This window comes from Mobula birostris, chromosome 32 (assembly GCF_030028105.1).
Source record: "Mobula birostris isolate sMobBir1 chromosome 32, sMobBir1.hap1, whole genome shotgun sequence".
Taxonomy (NCBI): Eukaryota; Metazoa; Chordata; class Chondrichthyes; order Myliobatiformes; family Myliobatidae; genus Mobula; species Mobula birostris.
The window spans coordinates 1,499,834-1,512,109 of NC_092401.1; the positions used below are offsets into that span (position 1 = coordinate 1,499,834).

Here is a 12,276-nt window from a genome sequence, read left to right on the forward strand (position 1 = left end):
AAGGGCCTGCTTTGTGCTATGACTTTAAATGTTTTAGGACATAGTTTTTCAAGCCTAGTGGATTCGCAGTTGTCCAATCTAAATCACTAAGCTCTCTGGATTAGTGAGTGCAGGCCTTTCAACTATAGGACAAACCAGTAAGGAAACACTGGAGAGAAGAGGCAAAGAAGAAATGTCCACGTGTCAAGTACACATTGAGATTGTCAACAAGAGATATTATGACTGGAGCTAAAATATGACAGGAACAAAGAGAGCACCACAGATTCAGATGATGGAGCAGAAGAGCTAGAAATTGTTCAACTACCTGTTTAAATCTTTGGAGATTGACAGCTGTGAGCAGTCGCATTTTCAAGATGTAGATATGACTGTAGATGAGGTGCCTCAACAGCAGCTGCAGAAAGAAAATAAATCTGAAGGTTTCAGAGAAGATCAGACACTTGCTGCAAGTTCTTCAAGCGTAAAGAATTTAAAAGATGATGATCAGATTGTTTTTGCAGCTTCTTTTTCATCTAATAAGAAGCATAAATAGTTGTTACCTTACCTAAACTCTGGAAAGATCGGCGGTTTTCTTGAACCTGAATTGTGATTTTATATAAATAGACAAACGGAGAAGTCACTCAAAACCTGTTTCCCCTTCTATTCTCCACTCTCTGGAGCACTGGAAGCAACCCAAACACAATAGGAGAGAAGGATGTGGGCACCAGTTAGTCATCGAAACACAGATGATCAAGTCATCTTGGAAACTTCTGTTAGGTCAGATTAAGGTGAAGGAGAGTAGTTTAATTTCAAGATTATCTTTAGCTTTATTCACTTTATTTGTCACATGTACATTGATACAGTGAAAATACAGTGAAATGCATTGTTTTCATCAAATCAAATCACCTAGGATTGTTCTGGGCAACATAGCATGCCCACAGCTTACTAACCCAGAGGAAACCCGTGAGGTCATGAGGAGTGCGTACAAACTCCTTACAGAGAGCAGTAGGACTTGAACGCCGATTGGTGGTTGCTGGCGCAGTAAAGCAATGCGCTAACCGCTAAGCCACCATGCTACCTCTGATAACCTCGGAACTTTCCCATGGTCACTGAGCCCTTTCCACCATTCGATGTTTCTGATGTCCTTCATTCCTATCGACTGGTCCGAGTGCAGAGTCTTATGGGGATGTTGCCAAGGCAAGAGGACCCGAGTTATAAGGAGAGGTTGGCCGTGCTAAGTCATTAGGGGAAAGATGGTGACCATGTAGAATCTGCTGGGTTTGTCTATTGTGTCCAATGCTCTCAATGCAGCCTCCTCTACAGTTGGGAGACTCGCCATAAATTGGGGGACCGCTTTGTTAAGCACCTCTGCTGTGTCCACCAAAAGTAGAACTTCCCAGTAGCCAAATATTTTAATTCTTATTCCCATTCTGACATGCTGGTCCACGGTGTCTTCTTGTGCCAAGATGAGGTCACCCTCAGGGTGGAGGAGCAGCAATACCTTGTATTCTGTCTGGGTAGTTTGCAATGTGATGGTATGACTATCAATTTCTCCTTCCAGTAAAAATAATTCCACCCCCCCCCCCCCCCCACACTTTTACTTCGCGCTCTGGCCTCTTACCTCTTCTCACTTGCCTATCACCTCCCCCTGGGCCCCCTCCTCCTTCTCTTTCTCCTATGGTCACTCTCCTCTCCTATCACATTTCTTCTTCTCCAGCCCATTAGTTTTCCCACCCACCTGGCACCACCTTCTAGTTATCCTCCATCTCCTCTCTCCCCCCCCCACACTTTTTTATTCTGGCATCTTCCTCCTCCCTTCTCAGTCCTGAAGAAGGGTCTCAGCCGGAAATGTTGACTGTTTTTTCAGCTCCATAGATGCTGACCTGCTGAGTTCCTCCAGCATTTTGTGTGTGTTGTCATATAGAAGTTTTTAAAATTATGAGAGGCATTGATAACAGTCCTTCGCTCAGAGTCCAAAATTAGGGGCAATTTTTGGCCAGAGGCAGGTGAGTTATGTAGCAAGCTGCCATAGGGGCTGTATTTATGTATTTATGCTGGATTTTCTCTGTTGGACAAAACGAGGCCATTCAGCATTTCTGTCCATGCTGGTTGCTATCAGTTCCATTGCAGTCCACCCAGCCCCCACCGCAAGTCCAGGCAGACTCCACACAGAGAGCACCAGAGGTCTAGTCACTGGAGCTTTGAGACAGCATTTCCTGATGATACTCTTAAAGCTTGCAGATTGACAGAGTAGACATGAAGCCGACTTTTCCTTTGGCTACGGTGCTTAGAACCAGGATTCATATAATCGTAAAATCATCAGGGAAAACCAAAAATGGCACAGGTGCTGGGAATGTGAAATCAAAAGGGAAAACGGTGGAATCATTCAGCAGGGCAGGCAGCAACTGTGGAAAGGGAAACCATTAGCGTTTCTGATCAGAGACCATTCCTGAGAACTCGCACAAGGGGTTTCTGACCTGATACATAATCTCTCCCTTCAAAGTTTAACACTCAGGTCACAGATGAAAAGAAATTTCTTCATTCAGAGGTCAGTGAATCTTTGAAACTTATAATGAAGAGGACTTATGAAACTCAGTCAATGACTTTATTTGGTACACAGATGGAAAGACTTTTAAATATTGTCCCAAGAGATCTCTGGCTCATGCTGGAAAGTATGCGGAGGTTAAAGGATTAGGCACAACTTAAAACAGCAGAGCTTAAATGCCGTATGCCTGCTTCTATTCTTTGTGCCCTTCTCTTGTGAAGCTCTGTAGCTCTACAGAACCAGCCATGTATTGTTTGCTCTGCAGTCACTAGTGAGATTGAGACAATGACTGTAATTTGTTTCACAGGGTCACCCTGGTCGAGAAGGCCCAACAGGTGAAAAGGGAAATATGGTAAGTATTTTACTGACTGGTTAGTGTAATGGTAGCAATAGATTAGTTAGTGAATGGGTTTGTCAGAGGATCAAAGACATGTCATTGCTAGAATCCACTGCTTGCCCTTCTTTGGTTAAGACATATTGGGTTATAGTTACCTGGACTCTAACTTGGGGAACTATTCTTTCCTCTGGCTTTCATTAATTGGGCTTCATTGGCGAGATATCCGTGCCTCTTGGCGAACAAAAAGAAGTAGTGATGAAAAATAACAATTGGAATTGGAATGAGTGTACTTTAAATCTTTTAACAAGGACACATTGGAGGGCAAACCTGGTGCCAGCAGCCACGGTAGTTCCAGCTCCAATCGTGCATGTAAATGCTGCTGCAATTAAAAAGCTCATTAAAAAGTTGGAACTTGGGATCGAGTTGGTGATCGAGCTTCCACCATGGTATTATGGTCTTACTGAAACTGCGCAACCCAGGTGTATGGAACACACGCTCTGTCTCTGAATCTCAATCCTATTAGCTCATCGGACCCCAACTTCTAAGTCAGGTTAGAGTAGTAGGTTCCATGTTACAGCGTGCAGCTTCCAAATGTACCCCAAAAGTCTGATACTGGGTACCCACAGCAAGTGTCTCACCTCTTGATTGCCCAAAGCCATTACACTACATGCATGGCCACTTTATTAGGTACCTCTTGAACCCAATAAATATCTTTAAGGATGTTATAGCCAGGGGTGGTAGTGGGGACAAGCTCCCGCTACCTATTCAATACTCACAATGGCGTGTGCCTCAAATAGCCTCTGACAACCAACTCTAGTTTCTGGCTTTCACATGTGGCTTAGCTACTAAGTCAGCCGGAACCATTTCTACGGACAGGAGAAGGGGCAAATGCAGGTTACTGGTGCCTTAAAACCAGTTGTTTCGGGCAGATGGGGCTTGTCTGCTGCTTTGCGGCTATACCCTCTTGTGGGGAAGGCTTTGGGAGTAAACCGCAAGGGAATAATCTGGAGCTGGAGTTCCTAAGGCAGTCCCACATTGACTGCAACTCCTGCAATGGCAATGGTGCCGAACTGTATAGGTCTCTGCCATTCCTTTGGATTCATCAGCTGTGTGGAGAGGCAGAGCTTGCTCTCCATATTGTACTGCCCTGGCTAGGACACAACAACCATGGTCGACATCGACTAGTGGAGGGCCTCCCTGTACCTAATACAGTGGCCACTGAGTGCATGTTCATGGTCATCTGTTGCTGTAGCCCTTGAGGTGTTGTGCATTCAGAGGTGTTCTTCTGCACACCACTATTGTAATATGTGGCTGTTGGAGTTACTGTCGCCTTCCTGTCAGACAGAACCAGTCTGGCTATTCTCCTCTGGCCTCTCTCATTTTCACCCATAGAACTGCCGGTCACTGTATGTTTTTTTTGTTTCTCGCACCATTCTCTGTAAGCTCTGAGAGACTGTTGTCTGTGAAAACCTCAGAAGGCCAGCAGTTTCTGAGATACTTACACCACCTTGTCTGGCACCAACAGTCAATCCACTGTCAGTCACTTAGATCACATTTCTTTCTCTTTCTAAATACGTACAGCTCTTGAAGTCTGATATAGGCATACAGCGTGTGAATGCCATGAAAACGATCTTTGTGCAGCAGGACGTTAAAGGCAAGGACAGGCTTAATTAATATAAATTAATTAAAATAAGCCTAATTAACATAAGTTATGTATAATTTTCATGTGAAAGCTGACACTTAGAAGCTTGATGCAATCTTGGACAAATTAACGCATTTGATTGACTGACACCCCATCTGCCACTTTGGGCATACATTTCCTCAGCTCCAGACACACCATGGCTGTAGTGGACATTATCTACATGGTACACCAATTACCTGCCAGGTCTACTTCAGTAGCACCTTGCAAACCGAGACAGTCAGAAGGAGCAGGACAGCAGACACCAGTTTCCCTCCAAGTTCCATACCATCCTAACTTGTAAATGTGTCTCTGTTCCTGCCTGGAACCCCCTCCCCAACAGCACCTTCACTACATGCACTCTCGTGGTTGAAGCAGACAGCTTGTCACTGGCTTCCCAAAGGCAATGAAAGCTGAGCAGTAGACACAGGAAATTCTGCAGGTGCTGAAAATGTAGAGGAACCCGTGTCCCGATGAAAGAACTCGGCTCAAAACATCGGCTGTTTGTTCCCCCTCTATTGATGCAGCCTGCTTTGCACAGTTCCTTCAGCATTTTGTGTGCATTGCAAAGGAAAGGCAAGAGAAGCTGACCTTGCTGACGATGGCCGTAGCCTGTGTATAGAGTAATAAATGCCCTCTCAGAGGGAAATGGGGTCAGTAGAACTACAGCTCAACAAGATATACTTCAGAAAGTGGCTGGAGGCAATAAAACCAATGATAACACGTGGAATAAGGGTGACAATAACTCCACTGATTAGTATCTATCGGCTTCCTATTGTTGCCTACTCAATCAAACCATTTAACTGAAAACTCTTTATGATCAAAAGCTGCATTGCAAAAGGAAATAATCCTCTGGCCTTTTTTAATGAATTATATTTGCTGACTACTGCAACATACTATTGAAATATAACACAGTGTGTTTCCTGCAGGGCCTTTCAGGTGCGCAGGGTCCAAGAGGATATCCTGGAGTTCGAGGTGTCAAGGTGAGAGAGAGATTCTGCAGATGCTGGAAATCCGACCAACACACACAAAATGCTGGAGGAACTCAGCAAGCCAGGCAGCATCTATGGAGGGGAATAAACAGTCAATATTTGGGCTGAGACCCTTCATTAGGATGAAGAGTTCCGGCCCAAATGTTGAGTGCTTATTTCCCTCCATAGATGCTGCCTGACCTGCTGATTTTGTTCAGTATTTTGTGCGTATTGTTGAGAAAGGGGAAAGAGAGTGAGAATTGAGGACGTGTGTGTGTGTGTATATACAGACATATAAAGAAAGAGATTAAGCAACTCTGATATCCTACAAAGGTAAGTCCAAAAATGCTGACACATCATTTGAATGCTATTGCATCAAGACACGGGTGTAGTCGTGAATGCACCAGTGAGATAGATGCTGATTTGCATACCACATATGTACGTCTCCAAACAACTTTATTACCTGCATTTCTGCATTTAATGTGAGGCAGAGTGATTGTTAAATCACTCTTGTAAAATTTGTCTGCATTTGACCTATACCTCACGACACCTTTCCTATCCATGTTCCTGTCCAAATGACTTCTTAATATTTCAATTGTACCTTCCTTAACCTTGGTCCATGTATCCACCGTCCTTTGTGTGGAAAATCTTCCCCCCCATCACCCAAAGTTTTGCAAACCTCGGTAATGTCGCCCCTCAGCCTCCTTCACTCCAGGCCACCCTTCCAAATCAAGCCATTCAATCCCAGTAACATCTCTGTGAAACTTTTCTGCGTCCTTTAGTGATAAACTTTATTTAGCTAAGTGACTTAAATTGCCCACAATACAGTGAATGTGGTCTCACTCACACCTCGTACAGGTGTAACACAACACCCCAGCTCCTGTGCTCTGTGCCCGACTTGATTAACTTAATTATGCAAAATGCCTTCTTTGCCGCCCTCTCCCCTGCCTCATCTTTATGCCTCGTGTCTTCTGTCTCTTTCATTGAAATTATATCGGTTTTGCTTAATCTCAGAATAAAAGGACGTTTCAACAGAGATAAGGAAGGATTTCTTCAGCCAGAAGGTTGTGAATGTGTGGAATCCATTGCCACAGAGGGCTGTGGAGCCGAAGTCAAAGATTAGCAGGTCTGAAGGGTTGTGGAGAGAGAGCAGGAGTAACAGGTCAAAGAAACAGCCATGGTGGAGCAGGATCTGTAGGTTGAATGGCCTAATCCTGCTCCAGTACCTGATGGTCTTTTGGTCTAAACTCTGGATAATACCAACCTAGTCTACTCAATCGCTCCCCGTATAGCAGTCCTGGAATCAGCCTAGTGGAAGTTTGCTCAATTGGCAAGTACACCTTCTCTAGGGTGAGGGAACCAGAACTATATATTCTTCCAAGTGCTGTCTCTGACCCTTCCCCAACATCTTCAGATAATCAGAACGAGTTTCCGACATATTTGTGTGCCTAGTCTTATCCACGTTGACCAGTTCTTCTCACAGAAGGAGGTGGATATCTGCTCCAGAGTGTTGTGGATACTAGATCATTGGGGGCATTTAAACAGAAGGTAAATACGTCGTAGGGAATTGACGTCTGTGGGGAACTGGCATGAGAGGAGCTGAGTACTGGGCAGATCCGCAATGATCATATTAAATGGTAGGACAGGATTGAGGGACCGAGTGGCTTACTCCTGTTCCTATTTTCCTACATCCTTATGTACTTACTGCTGTTTGATGATTCCTCTCACAAGAAATAACCAGTTCAAATCCTTCAGCTTCCACAGTGACTCAGACACCAGCGTGTGTAGCTGACTGGAAATGCCCTGTGAAATTCAGGAACTTCATGGGCCAGTAAATTCAAGATCCCATCCATAGACCCAGCGATGCTGTGACGTGCTGTTTATGTTGTTTGTTGCAGGGTGCGGATGGAGTCAGAGGACTGAAGGGGCACAAGGGCGAGAAGGTGAGGAAGCTCCCACGTCACCATTGTAACCCGCCTCCTGGTACGGCTAACTCTGCTGCTGCTGCTCCGCGTGCTGGCAAGTGAGAGAGTAACTGTGGGGCATGCACGCGCCCTCCTTTAGTGGATGCTTTCTAAAGTTTCCATGAGGAAAAGTCTGTGTGACTGCGTGGGAACGTGAATCAGAACACCAATAAAGAGAGTGAAATTTGTTGTCGTGTGGCAGCGGTGCAGTGCCAAAAAGTCACAATAAGTCATAATAAGAAATGGCAAAAGAGGAATTGACGTCATCTTCATGGACCTTTCTGAAATCTGATGGTGAAGAGGAAGAAGCTGTTTTTAAAACATTGAATTTGATCCTTCAGGTTCCTGTACCGCCTCCCGAATGCTCAGAATGAGAAGAAAGCATGTCCCAGGTGGTGAGCACTCTTAATGGTTGGTGCTGCCTTTTTACCGAGGTGAAGCAGCCAACATGGTCAAAGACTCACACTCCCCAAGTATTGTCGACAGAAGCATAGAATGTAGGCTGTGTCCCCTCCAGTGTGGTGAACATTTTAGAAAGCATATAACCTTTTCAGCAGGGGCTGGACTGCCCATGGTGCAAGGTGGGGATGGCCAGAGGGAAGGAGGGTAGGTGGGTGACCCTCTCGTGTTTCCTTACCATTTCTACCCTCAGCAGGATTGGACTGGATAAACGAGAGGACATCCCTCTCTGTTCCCCCACCGCCGTAGACATAGGCTCAGTGCCTTTGCTACAGAGATATTGGTCATTTCTCACTGGAGTAATCAGTGGTTTCTCCCTTTCATGTTTGTACAGGGGGAAGAAGGATTCCCTGGCTATAAAGGTGACATGGGTCCCAAAGGGGATAGGGTAAGTTACACATGCAAGAACAAGCCTGAGACTGTCTGCTTGCTTTTCTGCTGAGGATCTCAGCCTGTCACTTGTTGTTGGTCTTTATTGAGAAGTTTGTTTCCCCCTCTCCCTTTTTCTCCATCTCTCTTCCCCTCCATCTTTATCCCCCTCTTCTCTCCACCCCCTTCCCCCTTCCCCCTCCGCCACTTTCGCCCTCTGGCCATTCCCCCTCTGCCCCTTCCCCCTTCACCACCCCCGCCCCTCTTCACCCTCCGCCCCTCTTCACCCTCCGCCCCTCTTCACCCCCCGTCCCTCTTCACCCTCCGCCCCTCTTCACCACCCCCGACCCTCTTCAACCCCCCCACCACACTTCACCCCTCTTCCCCCCCCTCTACCCTCTCTATTCCCCTTCTCCCTCCTTAACAGCACTCGGCGTTTAAGAAGCCATTTTACTAGGTGCCACACAGGAGGCTGCTTAACAAGATAAAATCCTATGGCGTTACATGAAAGATACTTCATTGATAGAGGCAGGAGGCAGCGAGTGGAAATAAAAGGGGCCTTTTCTGGTTGGCTGCCGGTGACTAGTGGTGTTCCTCGGGGATCAGTATTGGGACCGCTTCTTTTCACATTGTTTGTCAGTGATTTGGTTCATGGAATTAATGGCTTTGTAGCAGAGTTTGCAGATGATATGAAGACAGGTGGTGGGGTAGGTAGTGCTGAGGAAGCAATGCGATTGCAGCAGGACTTAGACAGATTGGAAGAATGGGTAAAAAAGTGGCAGATGGAATACAGTGGTGGCAAATGTATGATAATGCACTTTAGTTAAAGGAACAATAGTGTGGACTAATATCTAAATGGGGAGAAGGTTCAAACATCAGTGGTGCAGAGGGACTTAGGAGTCCTCGTGCAAGACTTCCAGAAGGTTATTTTTCAGGTTGAGTCTGTGGTAAAAAAGCCAAATGTAGTGTTCACATTTAATTCAAGGGGAATAGAATATAAAAGCAAGGAGATAATGCTGAGGCTTTATAAGACAATAGTCAGGTCGCACTTGAGTATCGTCAACAATTTTGGGCCCCATATCTCAGAAAGGATGTATTGTCCTTGGAAAGGGTCCAGAGGATGTTCACAAGGATGATTCTGGGAATGAAGGGGTTAACATTTGTGGAGCATTTGGCTGCTTTGGACCTGTACTCACTGGAATTTAGAGGAATGCGGGGGGATCTCATTGAAACCTATCGAATATTAAAAGGACTAGATAGGGCGGATGTGGAGAGGATGTTTCCTCTGGTGGGAGTATCCAGAACTAGAGGTCACAGCCTCAAAATTGAGGGGGTGACCTCTTAGAAGGGGGTTAAGGAGGAATTTTTTAACCAAAGAGTGGTGAATCTGTAGAATGCTCTGCCACAGACTGTGGTGGAAGCCAGTCAGTGGGTATATTTAAGACGGAAGTTGATCGTTTCCTGATTGGTCAGGGCATCAAAGGATATGGCGAGAAGGCAGGTGTATGGGATTGAGTGGGATCTAGGATCAGCCATGATAGAATGCCGGAGCAGACTCGATGGGCTGAATGGCCTAATTCGGCTCCTGTCTTATGGTCTCATAGTTTTAATTTGGCATCATGCTCAGTACAGGACTAGCAGGCTGAAGGGCCTGGACATTTGCAATTGTCCATTTCCTTCCATAGATACTGCCTAACCTGCTGACCTCAAGGAAATTTCCTGGCTGGTTCCCTTCCTCTATCCTCTGGCTTCCCCAGGGTATGAATCACTGACACACCCACCTCTGACCCTCAGGCTGTGTTTTGACCTGTGTGGTGAAGGAGCTTTTGAGATTTTTCAACTTCAACTTCATTATGTTTTTGAAAGTCTGGGATATATTTAGAGCAAGATACGCAAAATGCTGGAGGAACTTAACAGGTCAGGCAATATCTATGGAAATGGATAAACAGTCACTGCTTCGGACCGAGACTGTTCGTCTCGATCAGAGACATCAACTGTTAATTCACCCATGGATGCTGTCTGACCTGCATTTTGTGCATGTTGCTCTGCATTTCCAGCATCTACAGAACCTCCTGCATTTGGAAAGTATTTAGAATGTCTTTATATAACCGAGTTGGAGACATATCCCTAAATGGTTTTCCTGTGTGATTTTGTAGACCGTTCCGTGGCTGCCCTTATTTGGTCTACCATTTCGGATGTCTTATTCAACCACAGGGGAAATTCTAATTCTTTCCATAAGTTCCCACTGAGACTTTGGCAAAATCTGGTGAAAAGAGAAAGTGAGCCACTGGAGGGACTCTGAGGGTCATGCGGCGCATGTGGAGGGAAGTGGACATTCAGCATCTTGGGTCAAGACCCTTCATCAGGTCTGATCCTTGGCTGTCCTTCCTGGAAAATGGGTTAGAGGCATGGTGCAGCATCTTTATAGACAATGGAAATTGGGTTAGAGGCATGGTGCAGCATCTTTATAGACAATGGAAATTGGGTTAGATGCATGGTGCAGCATCTTTATAGACAATAGAAATTGGGTCAGAGGCATGGTGCAGCATCTTTATAGACAATGGAAATTGGGTTAGAGGCATGGTGCAGCATCTTTATAGACAATGGAAATTGGGTTAGAGGCATGGTGCATCTTTATAGACAATGGAAATTGGGTTAGAGGCATGGTGCATCTTTATAGACAATGGAAATTGGGTTAGAGGCATGGTGCAGCATCTTTATAGACAATGGAAAATGGGTTAGAGGCATAGTGCAGCATCTTTATAGACAATGGAAATTGGGTCAGAAGTATGGTGCAGTGCTTTTAGACGATGGAAATTGGGTCAGAAGTATGGTGCAGTGCTTTTAGATAATGGAAATTAGGACAGAGGTATGGTGCAGTGCTTTTAGACGATGGAAATTAGGACAGAGGTATGATGCAGCCCTCCTATAGACAATGCACAGCACTGCAGAGCTGTGTGACGGGAGCCCTAATCACTGGATGTACTGACTGACTTCTTGGTTCGCAGGGTAATGCTGGTTTGACAGGTCAGCGCGGCGAGGATGGTCTTGAAGGGATCAAAGGCCAGATGGGTCTCCCTGGCGAACGAGGATCACGGGGTCCTGCCGGTGAAAAGGTGAGGTTGCGGATCTTGTCCTGTGCATCAGCCCAAGTGTCATGCCTCAGGAAAAAAAATCACCCTTCATGTATCTGTGCCCATACAAGGAAAATAATCTGGAACGACTTCGACCAATAGGGCAGAGGCAGGTTTCAGAAAAGAATGAAGTCATTACCATGTGTTTCCACCTTAATGTACAAATCACAGTTAACTAACCAAAGTTAAAATGCAAAATGGGAGAGGCTATAGTGATGGAGAACTACCATCAATCCTGAGAGCTAAAATTCGAACATTTCAAACAGTCAACCTCGGTAGTTTGTGTTTCTGACGTTTGGTCATTCAGGTTGGGACCTCAGACATAGGAGAAGAATTAGGCTATGTGGCCTGTTAAGTCTTCTCTGGCATTCCATCAAACTTGATTTACATTCCCTCTCAACCCATTCACCGACCTCCTCCCTGTACCCTTTGAAGCCCTGACTAATCATGAACCTATCAACCTCCTCTTCAAATATACCCAAAGACCTGGCTTCTGCAGCCGTCTGTGGTAATGAATTCCATAGTTTCACCATCCTCAGGCTAAAGAAATTCCTCCTCATTTCTGTTCTAGAGGGACATCATTCTATTCCGAGCCTGTGTCATCCAGTCCTAGATTCTCCCACCATTGGAAACATCCTCTCCATGGTCTCTCCGTCTAGGCCTTTCTGTTTTCAGGACATGATATGCATTTATAGTAGGGTGACCTTGAACAGTAACCATTGATTGTTAGTTGAATGGGAGGGGATTATGATGTTGAAATGGGGAAGCAGGGGGTTCTGGTGGGAGGAAGGGAGCACACAGTGAGCGACTGACGATAGAGTTATGGTACCAGTCATTGCCAGA

General features: G+C 45.5%; 1 protein-coding gene across 1 annotated transcript in view; it reads left to right on the top strand.

Moving 5' to 3' along the window:
• The window catches only part of LOC140191163 (uncharacterized), a 392,816-nt gene that overhangs the window by 236,850 nt on the left and 143,690 nt on the right, over positions 1 to 12,276 (top strand). The window contains exons 25-29 of the mRNA XM_072248300.1: positions 2,829 to 2,873; positions 5,466 to 5,519; positions 7,406 to 7,450; positions 8,265 to 8,318; positions 11,308 to 11,415. Coding sequence (XP_072104401.1) covers positions 2,829 to 2,873; positions 5,466 to 5,519; positions 7,406 to 7,450; positions 8,265 to 8,318; positions 11,308 to 11,415 — 306 coding nt within the window. The remainder of the gene's footprint in view (positions 1 to 2,828; positions 2,874 to 5,465; positions 5,520 to 7,405; positions 7,451 to 8,264; positions 8,319 to 11,307; positions 11,416 to 12,276) is intronic.